The 15,311-nt window shown below is 34.2% G+C and overlaps 1 protein-coding gene across 2 annotated transcripts in view; it reads left to right on the top strand.

The window, feature by feature from the left end:
- Positions 1–186: 186 nt before the first annotated feature.
- LOC110025849 (tubulin--tyrosine ligase-like protein 12) overlaps positions 187–15,311 on the top strand; it is a gene marked incomplete at its 5' end in the record, with an annotated part of 49,288 nt that continues 34,163 nt past the window's right edge. For both annotated transcript variants that reach the window (XM_020726522.1, XM_020726523.1), the window contains 3 exon segments: positions 187–394; positions 3,492–3,617; positions 3,815–4,071. In XM_020726522.1, the coding sequence (XP_020582181.1) occupies positions 187–394; positions 3,492–3,617; positions 3,815–4,071 (591 nt within the window).

Consider the following 15,311-nt stretch of genomic DNA (forward strand, 5'->3'; position numbering starts at 1 on the left):
TCTAACCTGAATCCATTACATGAATTGCAGCCTTTTTTTCCCTTATTATTTAATTGGTTTTCGACATCTAGAGCAGCTAGAGGAAAATATTTTCAGATCTAACTGAAGTCATTTTTTATTTATTGGCTCTTTAGTACTTCTTACACGTAGTTCAACTAACTGTCAAAATTGTGACTTTACTAGCAGTTTTGTTGCAAATGCAATCCGCGAAGGCATCTCTAGTCTTGAAATTTATAATTCATGCTTCACGAATAATTCTTCAGAGTGGTCATTGGGATTTTGTCGAGGCATTATAGGAGTGGATAATCCTGTATTTAACTTGGAGACTGCAAGTGCATTGAAAGCCTCTTCTTCGCTTGATTTGTCAGATAGACGTATCAACAATCTTCCTAAGGTATGACTTTTAGTTTTTGACATTGATGATATTTCTGCCCTTCTTAATGACATGCGTACTATGGAGCCTGTGCTTTTTCTATATCATGAGCATCTTGCTTTTTTGCTTCCCTTTCTTATCATAATAATTTATTGTCTTGTTATTTAATTTAGGGTTTGTTTGGGGTAGCTGTAGATTATTTATAATCTGCTGATTAGCAGATTATCCTGATAATATTATAATTTACAGATTATCAGTATAAACTGACTTGTTGTTTGGGGGAGCTTATTCATAACAGCTTATTGACAGCTATTGGATAAATTACTATTTTGTCATTGTTTGGTGAAGCTGTTTGCAACAAAACTGTATAGGAAAAATAAAGATAAAGTAATAGCCACAAACTGTTACAGATCAGTTTAAAAAAAATAAAATACACTGCTCACTCTCTCGTGAGTATCAAAAGAAATAAAATAAAGAGAAATATAATTACAACTACAATTAAAAATATTAAAATATTTAATTTAAAACTTCGACGCCATCTGTCCTCAGCTGCATTGTCATCCTGGGAAACCATTGTACCACGATACTGTCGGCAACGAAATATGTTGGAATATAGGTCCAACGGAAGAACCCCATTGCGCTCAAACGCCCCTTTGACAACCGTAGAACTGTCTTCTACTGTTATGAGACTGCTGTGCATAAGGGAGCCGACAACCTGCAATAACACAACATAACTCAGGAGGTCCTGAAAATCCTAGAGCTCATGCTGCTACTGAGATAAAACAACCAAAAAATTAAATTGTCAGATCAAAAAATTAAATTAAGTACTATATAACAACAAGAGAACCGAATTAAACGAAAACGGTATCGACCGAAATACGCATAAAAAAATGTGAGGGTGCAGTCTTAGACAAGTAACCACACCAACCCACATGCCGGTCACTAAATGGAGAAAATGAACCTTAAAAAAAGAATTCTTGGTTGCATTCAACCCACAAAGACGATCGTCCTGGGATCCTTGTGCCAATTACCAAAAAAAATCATCCAATAGATCCTCATATACCGCTTCATTGAGAAGAAGATATGACCTAGGTTGCCTTCTTTAGCATTTCACACGCAATATCAACATGATACACTCGTCCTCCGACAGATGTTTATATCACTAAAAAAGACCATCCAAATAAATCCTCATAAGCCGATGCACCCAAAATAATGGAGGATATCAGTTGTCTTCATTAGGAATACACATGCAACACTAGATAACAACACCAAATCGACCATCCAGAAGAACTAATAAGACCATATTTTTCATCATTCATTACTGACCTCACACAAAAAAAAAACAAAAAATTAAAAACAAATTTCAAACACGTCATTATTATATATTCGAAAGTTTTAATGAAACAAACAAAATTCTTAATAAAACCATAAAATTCAAATTCGCAATAGAACGAAATATATACAAAATAAATCTATAGTCTAATAAATAAAGAAGAGTTGCTGAATCAACATCCACAGATAGCATATGCGATAGACTCTCTCAAAGCAACCATCTCGGCTACACCTTCACCGTCCCGAGTTTCAAATTCATTCGACTCGATCTCATCCTCAGGTAATGATTGCTCAACCAGAGATTCTGAAGGTTCTGGAGAGACATGCAGCTGATCGTCATCAACCAAACTGAAGTCCGTATCTGATTGAGAGGGATGTCGTCGAATGAAGTTGTGAAATGCCATAGTGACCACCACAATATGCACCTGTTTTGGAAATGGATACGACGACATATCATGTAATATGACCAATTTCTTCTTCCACACCCTAATGTTCTTTCAAGGAGCGACATTTGTTAAACATTTCTTTTCTCCAATGGATCATGTCACGTGCTTTCTCAAAATCATGAATATAGTATTTGGTATCTGGATAGGGCTTCACGTAGCCCCTCAACATCAGATATTCGACATCAACCAAATAATATTTCTCTGTTATGAAAGACAATATTAATGACAAATAATACATATAAGTCATAGATTAACATAACTAAACAAACCTGGAGATGGGTGAGAGAAACACTGCTTTCTATTCCTAGTTGCATAGGAAAAAAGACGACTGTCATGTGCACTCCCTTTCCATTCCGCTATTACAAATGCGAAACACATATTGAAGTCATATACTGCCATGATATTTTAGGTTGTTGAATCTCTCTGACCAATGTACGCGATCTTTTCGTGGCTTGGTAGTCGGGCATCTACGTGCATCCTGTTGATTCCAATGCAATTCTGTTATCCATTGTTAGAAACTCATTATATTCTGAAGTTAACGTAACACACTAATAAAACTTATCTTAAAATATGACATGTAAAGGGGATCATTAACAATTTGTTCAGGAGTAGCAGCGAACGATGGATTCTGCATGCTTTCCCGTCGCCACAATACCCTTAAACATTATGTCTAATTTTTCTTCGAACTTCGGCTCAATTCCGCACCACTTATATTTTTTGGCTGTTGACATTGCCTGTAACATTGTATGGAAGGAGAGAGTTTAGACAATAACAAAAAAATATGAGAATAAACAAATTGAGAGTGTAGTTATTACCTCTAATTTCTCAACCCACCTTTTGTAAGTCACGAAACTGGTAACTTTTGATGAAGTTCAAAATTAAGCTCAACAAAATCTAGAAAATAAAAGGGCAAGCATGACGAAATCCCATGATCATATAGTTCACACAAAGGCCCATAATTCCCTATAGTATGGTTCAATATAATTTATGTTATGATTTAGCTTTTATATCAATTATGATTTTTAGAAATTTCATTTTAAGTTCGTAAAATTTTGTTATCAAAACAACTAGGTAAAATATGAAAGATAAGGTGAGATTTGAATGGTTTTAGTATGATCAACCTAAGATGAATGGCTTCAAGATGTACCTATCCTTTTTAAGATGAATGTCTTCTTCTGATATGCATCTGCTTAACTTTTTTTCTTCAATGAAAATAATAAATGCTACTTCAATACAATTGAAACAAAAAACTTTCTAATCAACTTTGAAATTGAACAGAAACATAGTTTTAAAAAGCTTTGTCTGAAATTCTATTAATGTTTAATCTTTTTCATTGGCAGGCTTTTTCTCCCGCTGTTATGCCATTACTATCACATATAAATCTCAAAGGAAACTTTCTGGATGGGGTTGCTCCTGATGATTTGTTAGATCTTTTAAGGGGATTCACTTGTTTACAGGAATTGGAGGTATCACTTATTTCTCTTTGTAGGCATGTGCAAACATGTATATACATAATTATGTGCATCATTTGTTTGTTTTTGGCCCCATAAATTCAAATTTTATCTTGAACAAAATATGCTGACATGGACCTGTTATTCTTAACTTTTCTATGTGCACATACTTTATACAACTGTTACTCATATAAGCGTGTTTTACTTTGTAGGTGGACATTCCGGGTCCACTCGGCAGCAGTGCATTGCGGATTATTGAATCTCTTCCTGGATTATCTTCATTAAATGACATCAATGCATCAAGCATCCTGGACAGTGGAAAGCTTGTTGTTGATTCTGCTCTTAAACCGCGTCTGCCTGATTTGACTTCTGCTCAAACCCTAGTTGATAGGGTTATTAGTGCAATGTGGTTATATTTGATGACGTATAGACTTGCTAATGAGGAAAAGATCGATGAAACTTCTGTTTGGTATGTGCTTTAATCTTTGCTTGAATTTTTGCGGTTATTTTATTTTTCCTAATGCTATTTGAATCATCTACCAATGAATTGTGATAATATGGAGGTTATGACTGAACATTTGCAGTATCATTACCTTTAAAACAATTGGAGCATTTGTATTAGTTCTGTCATTTGATGAACGATTGGAAGATAAGTTCTCATCAACCATTTGAAAGTGATTCATGACAAGTAACATGTCATTGTTAAATTTTCCTTCTCCTAGAAACTAAATTAGCAACAGCGTCGTCTGTAATAACCTATTTTGAGAAATTGGCAACTTTTGAGAAATTGGTAGCTTTTTTATTTTCGACAAGAAATGTATCCAAAAGTTTTCATCTCTTTGAATTTGATTGAAATAGTTTTTTAAATTTTACACAAGAAATCAATTAATTCCATATAAAACGCTGTATGTAAATTATGAACGGATTAAGGGATATACAATTTGAAAGTTGTAAGTTTTATTAAATTAATTAACCTAAATAACTCCTACGTGATTATCCCTTAATCCTCAAATCCATTGTTCACAACCGACCCTCTCCCATTTTAATCTCGTTGTTCGGTTGATTAGGGCTGCTAAGCTTCGAAGTCCTTCCCTTCTCTCCCAAATTCCTCTCCTCTGCCTCTTTGCTCTCTTGCGATCCCTCCCTGTTCCTTCCACTCGCGGTGAGCAAAGTTGCAACCCTTGCTACAGTGCAGGGGCGGCGGGTACCGGGTGGGTCGAGCGGCACCGTGGGAAGCCGCGATTCGCAATTTAGGGCTCTGTGGCAAATTTTGTAAGCACAAATCCTTTTATTTTTGAAGCTTTCATTTCCTTCCTCACCTTTTCGAATTAAATTTGTCTCATTTTTCATGCATTTTTCCTTTCCAGTAGTTGTCGAATGTGTCGATTGATTATTGAAAGCGTCAGAAGTCTCTTGTGAGCTTCCATAAGGGTTTTAGCTCGATATCAGCATAGGAGAGGTGTGATTGGAAGTGATGAAAATCAACTTCGACAGCTTTGGAAAAATAGATTTGTGCTAAGAAGCATATTTTGAGGTATGAATGTTACTTATTGGGTTTAATTACTTTGAGCCGAAAATGTATAAAACTACTCTTATCTTTATATATTCCTGGTTGTTTACCTGAGGCGACAAATTTGAGGCAAGCTGTAGAAGATCGTTGTAGGACAACTCCATAAATTTCTGTTAAAGAATCCTATACTAATTTAAAAAAGAATAATTGTATTTACGGAAATCACTTAATTTTAAAGATTAATATGATGTTTTATAGGTTATTGACCTCAATATAAAGGTCACCACAACCTTCAACTATCAAAGATTATGACTTCAGAAGTAGAACGGTGAACAATTGAGGTGAATAATTATATTTCTAAATTTCAGCAATCGTCTTTATTTTCAAATGTATGTTGATCTATATGTATGCTTTAGTTCAGTTGGATTTATATTGCAGTAGATTCTTTATATTATTAGATAAAAAACTTATTTATGACTGAAATGTTATAAAAAAAATGCATGCATGAGATGAATGATATTTATATAGACATTATATGTAAGATATACATGTAAGATATGCATGTAGGAAATATATGCATGATATGAATAAAAAATATGTATGAGATAAATATATGAATGATATAAAAGATATGTATGATGAATGACTGCACAATAGAGAAGTATGCATGTTAGTAGACTGCATAGAAATATTTAAGAATAATGTATGTATGAAGGATGAAATAACATTTATAGTAATGCTTGTTTGTGCATGTTTAGAGCAGGATTTCACCCTCTAATGGTTCAGAAAGGGGACGCCAGTGTACTCGCGCCCGTAGAATTTCCACTATCCCAGATAATTGTGATGTTTACATTGCTAACCAATGTGCCGAAGAGATAATATTGGTCAGGAGCAGATAAAGTTTTTCCCCTCTAAACAATTGCGATGGGTAGATCGCTAAATGTTTGGTCGACGGAAGCCGACGGGGCAATATTGGCTAAGGGTGGGTTAGGTTTATTGATGGTGATCCTCACATAGAGACAAGAGTGTCTGTGAAGTATTAAGTAAAAGTAAAGTTGAAGTAAATGTTTATAGAAAATTGAGTATGTTCATTTAGAAAAAGGTCATTGATGCATGCATTAACATGTATCACATTGCTTATAAAAATATGAAAAATCAGCATATTATAAAATTTCTTACAAACCTGCATGTATATTAAGTTTTTTTTCTTTGCATTACTATAGTTTAGAAGTTTGATTGCTCCTGAGTTATCTTTAGACAACTTACTATATTCTTTTAATATTATTTTTAGGTTTTAAACATTTGAACAAGATGAATAGAAGATGAACCAATATTTATAGGAGACGAGAACGACAAATAGACATGTACAAATTTTCACTTGTTAATTTTAATTGATTTCATTAGTGGTTTTTTCATGTATTATTTGAATATTAAATTTTTGATAATAAAATTAGAATAATAGAAATTTGATTTCTACCATTCGACCATTCGTCCCCTTCTTGATTAATTCCAGGCCTTTGGTCGGGTCATGACCTAAGTGGTATCAGAGCAGAGGTTTATATCGGAGCAAGAGGTTTTGATTAAATAATTTGAATTTTAACGAAGGAGCCAATAGGATATTTGGATTAAGTTATAAATAATATAAATTAAAAATTTTAATCGAGTATACTAAAATTATATGGTTGTTTTTTTTAGAATTATGGATGTTCCGGAGGAAGATGTTAAAGATGAGAATATAGAATCTGTTGTATCCCAGAATATCACAGTTAGTGCTGGTGCTTTCTCTAATATGATGAATGCTATAACACAGTTGATTAAGAAATCTCAATCTCAAGTTAGTACCAGTGGAAAAACACCAATGGATAAGTATTTGAAGTATTTTCAAGATATGAGACCGCCTTTATTTTCTAGAGCAGAAGGCCCAGTTAAACAGAAAATTGGCTATTGAGGTGGAGAAAATCATATCTGGTATGTCTTGTCCACCGGACAGGAGAGTTACCTTAGCCATTTTTGCTTTTGGGGGGAAAGCTAAAATGATAGTGGCAAGCTCATATACAAAATTTTGGAGGTAGAACTAGCCACTTGGTACAGTGGGACGAGTTTGTGAAAATCTTTAGAGATTGTTTTGTACCACTGTCGGTTAGAAAACAAATGCAAGATAAATTCGTTAGGTTGGTGCAAGGAGATTGATCAGTTATGCAATACGAAACAGAGTTTACTATGCTATCAAGATATGCACCCAGTTGATTCCTGCTTTTAAAGTATGCACCACAACTCGTTCCACATATAGAGGTGAATGCCACAAGTTTCTTTCTAGATTGGTGCCACTTGGGATTGAAGACTGTTGAGTACTAGTGGAGAGAGCTAAGCGGGTGGAGATTGATTTACAACATACTCAGAAGCGTAGAGACATGCATAAGAGGAAGAGTTAAGAAGTGATACCAATAATTTTTTTAGGCAGAGAGTCTAGTGGGAAGAAGATGAATTCCTACCCTGGTGGAGTTGTTAGCCAGGCTGACAGTAGCACTATACAACTTTGTTTTAAGTGTGTAAAGCAACATCGCGGTGAATGCCTATGTGAGTTGAAGGTGCGTTATTTGTGCTGACATCCTGGACATTAGAGGAGAAATTGTCGTAATTCTGTTCAGAAATTCACATCAGATCATTCAGGAAGAGATCCGGTTCAGAAGAATTTTTAGGAAATATCTACATTTAGCAGAGGATAGCAGAAGCTGATACTATGGCTCATAAGGAGCAATCAAGTCAAAACATCCGTTCAAGTGTTTATTCCTCAACCCATCAAAAACTGGAAGAACATATTGTTATTGATGCTGATACATAGAGTTTGATATGTTTTCGTTATAACTTGACAAGAAATAGATTTTTGTAATCACTTTTGTTTCATCTTCATAGTTGATGTGGAGTTTATGAATTTTGAGGACGAAATTTTATGAGGGGAGATTGTAATAACCCATTTTGAGAAATCAGCTAAATTTTTTTTCCGACATAAAATTTGCCCCAATGTTTCATCTCCCAGAATTTGATCGAAATAATTTTATTAAATTCTACACAAGAAATCGATCAATTGTATATGAAACACTGTATGTAAATTATAAAAGAATTGAGAGATAAAATTTAAAAGTTATAAACTTTATTAAATTAACTAACCTAATTAATTCCTACGTAATTATCCCTTAATTGTTAAATCCACTGTTTACAATCGACCCTCACACATTTTAATCTCATTGTTCGGTTGATTAGGGCTGCTAAGGTTCGAAGTCTTTCTGTTCCCTCCCGAATTCTCCTCTGCCTCTCCTCTCTCCCAAACCCTCTCTTTTCCTTCCACTCTCGACGAGCAAAGCTGCGGCCCTTGCGGGCCGCAAATAGCAGGCGGGATGAGCGGCTCAGAGAGAAGCCGCAATTCATAATTTATGGCTCTATGACAAATTTCACAAGTACAAATCCCTCTTTCACGATACTTGAAGCTTTCATTTCCTTACTCACTTTTCTGAATTGAAGTTTCGTGTATTTTTCCTTTCTGGTAGCCGTCAGAGGCATCGATTAAGTTCCTGAAGTGTCAAAAATCTTTTGCGAGCTTCCATAAGGGTTCTAGCATAATATCAATGTAGGAGAGGTCTGGATCGAGCTGATAGAAAGTAAATTTGGGAGCTTTAAAAAGGCGAATTTGTGCCGAGAAGCTTATTTTGAATTAAGAATGTTACTTTTCGGGTTTAGTTACTTTATGAGGTGAAAATGTATAAAATGCTAACATCTTTACAAATTTCAGCTTGTGTACCTGAAGTTACAAATTCGAGTCAAGCATGTAGAAGATCGTCGTAGGATAACTCCATAAATTTCAGGTAAAGAATCCTATGCTAATTAAAAAAGAATAATTGCATTTACGGAAATCACTTCAATCTTAAAGTTTAATATGATGTTTTATAGGTTATTGAACTCAATATAAAAGTGACCGCAACCTCCAGCTAATTATCGAAGATCAAGTCTTTAGCGTGGCAACTAAGGTGAATATTTATATTTCTAAAATTCAGAACATCTTTATTTCAAAATGTATGTTGATTTATTTGTATGCTTTAGTTTAGTTAGATTTATTTTACTGTATTTTACAGTAGATTCTTCATATTGTTGGAAAAGTTATGTATGACTGAAAATCTATAAAAGATGCGAATTCATGAAAAATATGTATGAGATGAGTGATATTTAGATAAATATTATATGTAAAATAGACATGTAAGATCGACATGTAGAAAAAATTGAATGATATAAGTAAGAGATAAGCATGAGATAGATATATTAATGATATTAAAGATATGCATGATGAATAGTTGCATAACAAGGAAGTATGTATGTTAGTAAATTGCATAGAAATGTTTTTGAATAATGTATGTATGAAGAATGAAATAACTTATATATAAATGATTGTATGTGCATATTCAGAGGAGAGTTTCACCCTATAATAATACAGGCAGGAGACACCAATGTATCCGACACATAGAACTTCATACCACCCCGGTGATTTGTGTTAGTTCATTAACCGCTGTGCCGCCGAGTTAATATTAGCTAGAGACGAGTAGACTAGAGATTTCCTCCCCAGATAATTGTGATGTTTGCATTACTAACCACTGTGCTGATGACGTAATATCTACCAGGGGCAGGTAAAACCTTTCCACTCTAGAAAGTTGTGATTTGTAGATCACTAACTGATTTGCCGACGGGGCAATATCGACCAAGGGTGTGTTAGGTTTGTTGATGATGATCTTCGCACAAAGATAGATGTGTATATAAAGTATATAATAAAAGTAAAATTAAAATAAATATTTATAGAAGATTGAGTATGTTCATTTAGAAAAAAAAGACATTGCTGCATGGATTAACATATATTAGGTTGCTTATAAAGTTATGAATGATCAACATATTATAAAATGTTTTTATAGACCTGCATGCGTACTAAATTCTTTCTCTTGAATTACTATAGTTAAGAAGTGTGATTACTCCTGGGTTATCTTTAGATAACTCACTATGCTGCTATAATATTATTTTTAGGTTTTAAATGTTTGAGCAAGGTGAATAAAAGATGAGCAAATGTTTACAAAAAATGAGGAAAACAAACAAACATGTACAAATTTCTTATTGTTAATATTAATTGTTTTCTTTAGTGGGGCTTTCATGTATTATTTGAATGTTAAATTCTTAGTAATAGAATTAGCATAGAAAAGATTTGATTTCCACTGTCTGATCGTTATTTCCTGTCTTGGTTACTTCTAAGCCCCAGGCCGGGTCGTGATAGCATTATCCAAATTTTTTATTTTGAATCTTTATTCTTCATTATTTTTTACTAGTGTTGTACATGTTATTACTTAGGGTCTGTTTGGGACAACTTAAAGCAGTGGGTGGCGTTTTCGCTTTGTTTGTTTTTCACGTTTGTATAGCTTTTTATAAACCACCGTTTCATTTTCTTAAGCGTTTTTCGTTGCATTTACTCCCTTATTCCTCCGCTGCCCTCGCACGATCAAAGTTTTTCTCCTTCCTCGATGGATTCGTAGAGCTTTACAAATAGTCAGCGATCCCACAAAAGCGACCGAGCAAAGAGATAATGGCGATTCCCAAACCGATTCCCAAACTGAAACTCTTTCCTATATGTTAACCAGAAAGAAACCAAAATCCACAGATCTCTAATCCATGGAGAAGCCGGATCAAGCAGCTGCCGACCCTCTCACTCTGTTCCCCCCCCCCCCGCTGCCTCCGCCGCCGCGTCGGCGGCGGTCCTTTCCTTTCCTTGCTGACCGCTGTCTCCAAACTTCCTTTTGCCACTGCGGCTGCTCCTCACTGATCCATCCCCCCTTTCTCTCCTCCACAGTAGCTTTATTCCTCGTCAGCGCCACTCTTTTTCTCCTCTGGCCCTTCGATCCCCATCTTAGAGTCGCTCGCATCAGCGAACATCTTGCCAGTCGATCGATTCCTTTTGACACTGTTATAGAGATCAGGGGGCTTCTGCACTTTCTATTCCTTGACATCCCTATTAAGGTAAGCTGCTCGCGTCCTCTACCCACTAATTTTAATTGTTGGGGCTACAAGCAGATAGTGAAGCAGATTTAAAGCTTCTAGATGATCGACTTATTGATGTAAAATGCAGAATTAGATTCTCTACTAGTTTCTTAGGCTGGTTTTAGCGGAGAGCTAAGCATGCATTGTTATGAATTGGAGGTCATGGGTTCTGAACTTTGGAACGATCTCTTCACATTTATGGAAGAAAGCAATGCACATCAACCTCCTCTTTAGTTGCAGCAACTGCATAGGGTAGTGTAAAGCACAGCATGCACTATTTGCTATTTGCTGTTCCAGGTTTCTAAGTTTGGAGACATAGGCTCAACTATTGTCAATCGTGCGTAGAATTGAGAGGGAAAAAAAAGAACAACTATAGGACACCCATGTCAGTTAAAGGCAACAAAATATTTTGAGAAAATATTTCCAAAGAACCTAATTTCTTCAAATTGGAGGATTTACTACTGGACATCTCAAGGAGGTGGAAGTAATTGCACGTGTTCTTTTGTATTAAGATGAAATGATTGCTAGAGAATGGGATTGATATAATGATTACTAAAAAAAGCTAATTAATTTCCTTTCTTAAAAGGCTATCATTTGGTATAATCGTTGGTTTTTTTTTTCATATTATTGTATCTTGCAAAGCACGAGCATGGTTATTTTTTTTTACTTGGAGCATGGTATTTTGGTTTGGTGCTCTATAAATCTACCAAACATTATCAAAGAGAAAAGAAATGATTATTAAGGCAGGATAACCAAGAGTTGCCTCCATATTTACTCAGTTTTTAGTACATTTTCTAAGCCTATGAAAGTAAAGGATGATGATTATCTGAATCACCGAGAAAGTGTTATGACTATTTTTTGGATGGAAAAGGCAATGGAGAACTGTGATTGATGATTAAGTGATAATTGGTTGTGATAAATTAGATATATTGGATCTATTATTTATATTATTTGGGATATAGCTTTGGTGTAACAACTAGAGTAGAAGTGAAATTGTTCAAATGAAAGGTGTCTTAAGCTGTTATATGGTAAGCGAATAAACAGACTTCAGGGAACAAAATTATAATGAGACTCAATGTATTATATTGATTTGAGTTTTTGAGTAACAAATTAATCATTAAGAACCAAAGAAAGGGGCCTAAACTGTGAAATTTGCGGTAGATATGGTAAAATTAGTAATGATGCTAGGCAAAATGAATATGATTTGAGAATATAGGAGTATAACCTATTGAGAATATTATAGAAAAAGTAGAGAAAGTTAATATAAGCATGTATAATGACAATTAGAGTATGCACCAGCAAATTGTGTAATATGCTTAATGTCGAAGAAATGGATAAGACAATGTTATTAGCTTAATATAGTTAATGTTATTAAAAGTTGTGCTGTATATATACACTAGAATTAAGAACATATGAGATGCCTACCAAATGATGGTGAAGGAAGACCTAAAGCCAATCTCATCTGTTTTGCATGCGTTAGAATGAAAATAAATTTCCTTTTTTTCTTTGAAGAATATAAATTTCCTTTTTTTCTTTGAAGAATATATATTTTGCATCATCATCGCTAACCTTATAATTAATAATCTGAGGGTGGCTTTAGGAATCCTTTTTTTATTTATGTCGATTGTTACTTGTGGTTTAAACCTAATATTGATCACCTATAGCCATTTTTTTCATGCTATCTTAGGTATATCCTTTTTAATCATCCTACATGATTTATATACATTTGTAATAAAGTAAGAATATTTTAAAGAATTATTATAATAGAGGATTTGTTGGAATGACACCTATTAAAGACAAGGCAGTTGAAATCATTCTACATGACTGCAAATCAGCTGTTTTCGAAACGCACAAGCCAAACAACTTATCCAAAATTGGGGCAAAATTGTTATTTATTCAGAATCAGCTGTTCTCCAAATACACAAACCAAACAGTCAGACAACTTATCCAGATCAACTGCTGATCAACAACTTATTAGGAGAAGCAGCTTATCTGGATAAGCTGGATAAGCTGCAACGACCCCAAATAGTTCATCATTATTTTTTTGCTCTTTTATTACTGTAAATTGTTTGGCTCTTTTAAATTTTGCCGTTTTCTGTAGGTTTCTCATTGGAAAATGACTTTATTAAGTTGATGTTATTTGTTATTCTCATGAGTGGTGATGTTATTCTCCCTTTATTTTATTGCAATTTATATCTCCATGTTTGCCTATTTATATGCCCAACATATTCAATCAATAATAAGCTTAAATTTCTTTCCTTTCAACATGATATATGAACAAGAAATTCCTAGCCACCCCATCATTTGATCCCACTAACTGCACATTCCCACAATTCATGTGCCGTCACTCTACTACCTCGTTGGTCACACCCCATGTATATACCCACAACAACTCATCTTCTTTCGCGCCCATTATCCTTTCATGCACTTGCCTTATATGTTATTGCTGCTCGTTACCATTCTTGCTTTTGCTTCCACTCAATGAGCTGCAGTCAATAATCTGACATTTTTTCCCTTCACTATATCCATCATACATGATTAAGAGGACGCAATAGAGAAAAAGGATACATGTTGCCGGCTCCATTTAGTGGGATAAAGGTTTGTTGTTATTGTTTTTTCTCATACTTGATATTAATACCTATTTTATCTAATGTGCATGATTTTAAACCTTTCTCAATCATTGATATTTCTATAAAATTTAAATGTTACCAATTACCTTCTATAGTCGAGGGCCTTTCATTTTTTTGTGGTTCTTATAATAAATTCTAATCTTGAAGCATCTCATTTGTTTACTAATGATATCACCTAATTCGCCAAATGACAGGCATTTGATTATGCCGTTTTTCTAAGGTTATTGAATACCTTTGAACCATTTTTCACACCCACATTCATGTTTCATGAGAATGCCAAGGCTTGTGAGATTTAATTTGTTCTTGGGAAGTAATATGTTTGAGGTATGTATTTTGAACTTTGGCCTACTTTCTTTGCAGCAGAGGTATTTGTTTATGTAATATTATTAAAGTACACTACGGGATAGTGTGATGAGTTAATTCACTGCATAACTTTTACTATTGATTTTATTATCAGGAAATAACAAATTAAAGAGTTTTTGGTGGCTAAACTTTTCTTCAGCCTTTATTCATCTCGTCAACAATTATAATATCAAATCAGAGCATATTTCACAATTCCAAATCTTGCAATTTCTCGTTTCTATGATTTTTGGATAACTAATCTTCTATCTTATTATCTACCAAGTTTTTCTCACTTGCCCTCATTGCAAGGCTTTTTGGTGGTTACACTCGTGTTGGTCAAACTAATAACGGGCGTGGAAGAGGGTTCCTCCCATCTCTCTCTTATTCATGATCTGATTTTATTGTGGCTCAAATTTGGTTATCATCATATTGCCAAGAAAAGCATACTCTGAAACTGGCTGCTCTCATTAAGTTTTCTCTTATTATCACTTCTTAATTAGGTTCTGTCATACTCTCTGAGGAGGGCTATGATCGCTTGATTCATAACTTTCAGATCTCTATATCTGTTTCTAATGACATTTTGTCCGGTCATACTTCAACTACATCATCAAATATGCCTTAAAAATTGAATTTATTGCCTCTTTCTCTATAGCAAGTATTTGCATATTTTTTTACACTTTTCATGTGTCTTTATTCTTGTGGTTGTTGTTGATCCACTGCACCCCCCACTCCCCTGCTCCTGCTCTCCGCTCTCTTTAGAAAAAGGTATAATGGGGCTCTTAAAATATTTTCTCTATGATGTTTTATATCTCATAATCTTTTAAAATTATTTATCTATTCAGTATCTTACTGATTGACATAATTATTTTGTAAACTTACATCCCATTCTTTTAGTTTTTTAAAATCTCAACTTGAAGAAGATGAATTGTGTAATTGTTGAACCAGTGGACTCTACTACTTGAAATTTTGTTTACCCTTTCCTCCATTATTATCTATTTTTATTGACATTGCTAGCTAGGTCATCTTTCTCACAACTAATTTCAAGATTTTGTTTTTATTTCTTCGTTTGTATTTAAATTTGACTATCATGTTTTTAAGATGAGTGAACATCATCATGCATTCTTTCCATTCTTTATATGCTGTTGTTGTGTTTCTCTTCCTTTT

The sequence above is a fragment of the Phalaenopsis equestris genome, unplaced genomic scaffold, assembly GCF_001263595.1.
Source record: "Phalaenopsis equestris unplaced genomic scaffold, ASM126359v1 Scaffold000336, whole genome shotgun sequence".
Lineage (NCBI taxonomy): Eukaryota > Viridiplantae > Streptophyta > Magnoliopsida > Asparagales > Orchidaceae > Phalaenopsis > Phalaenopsis equestris.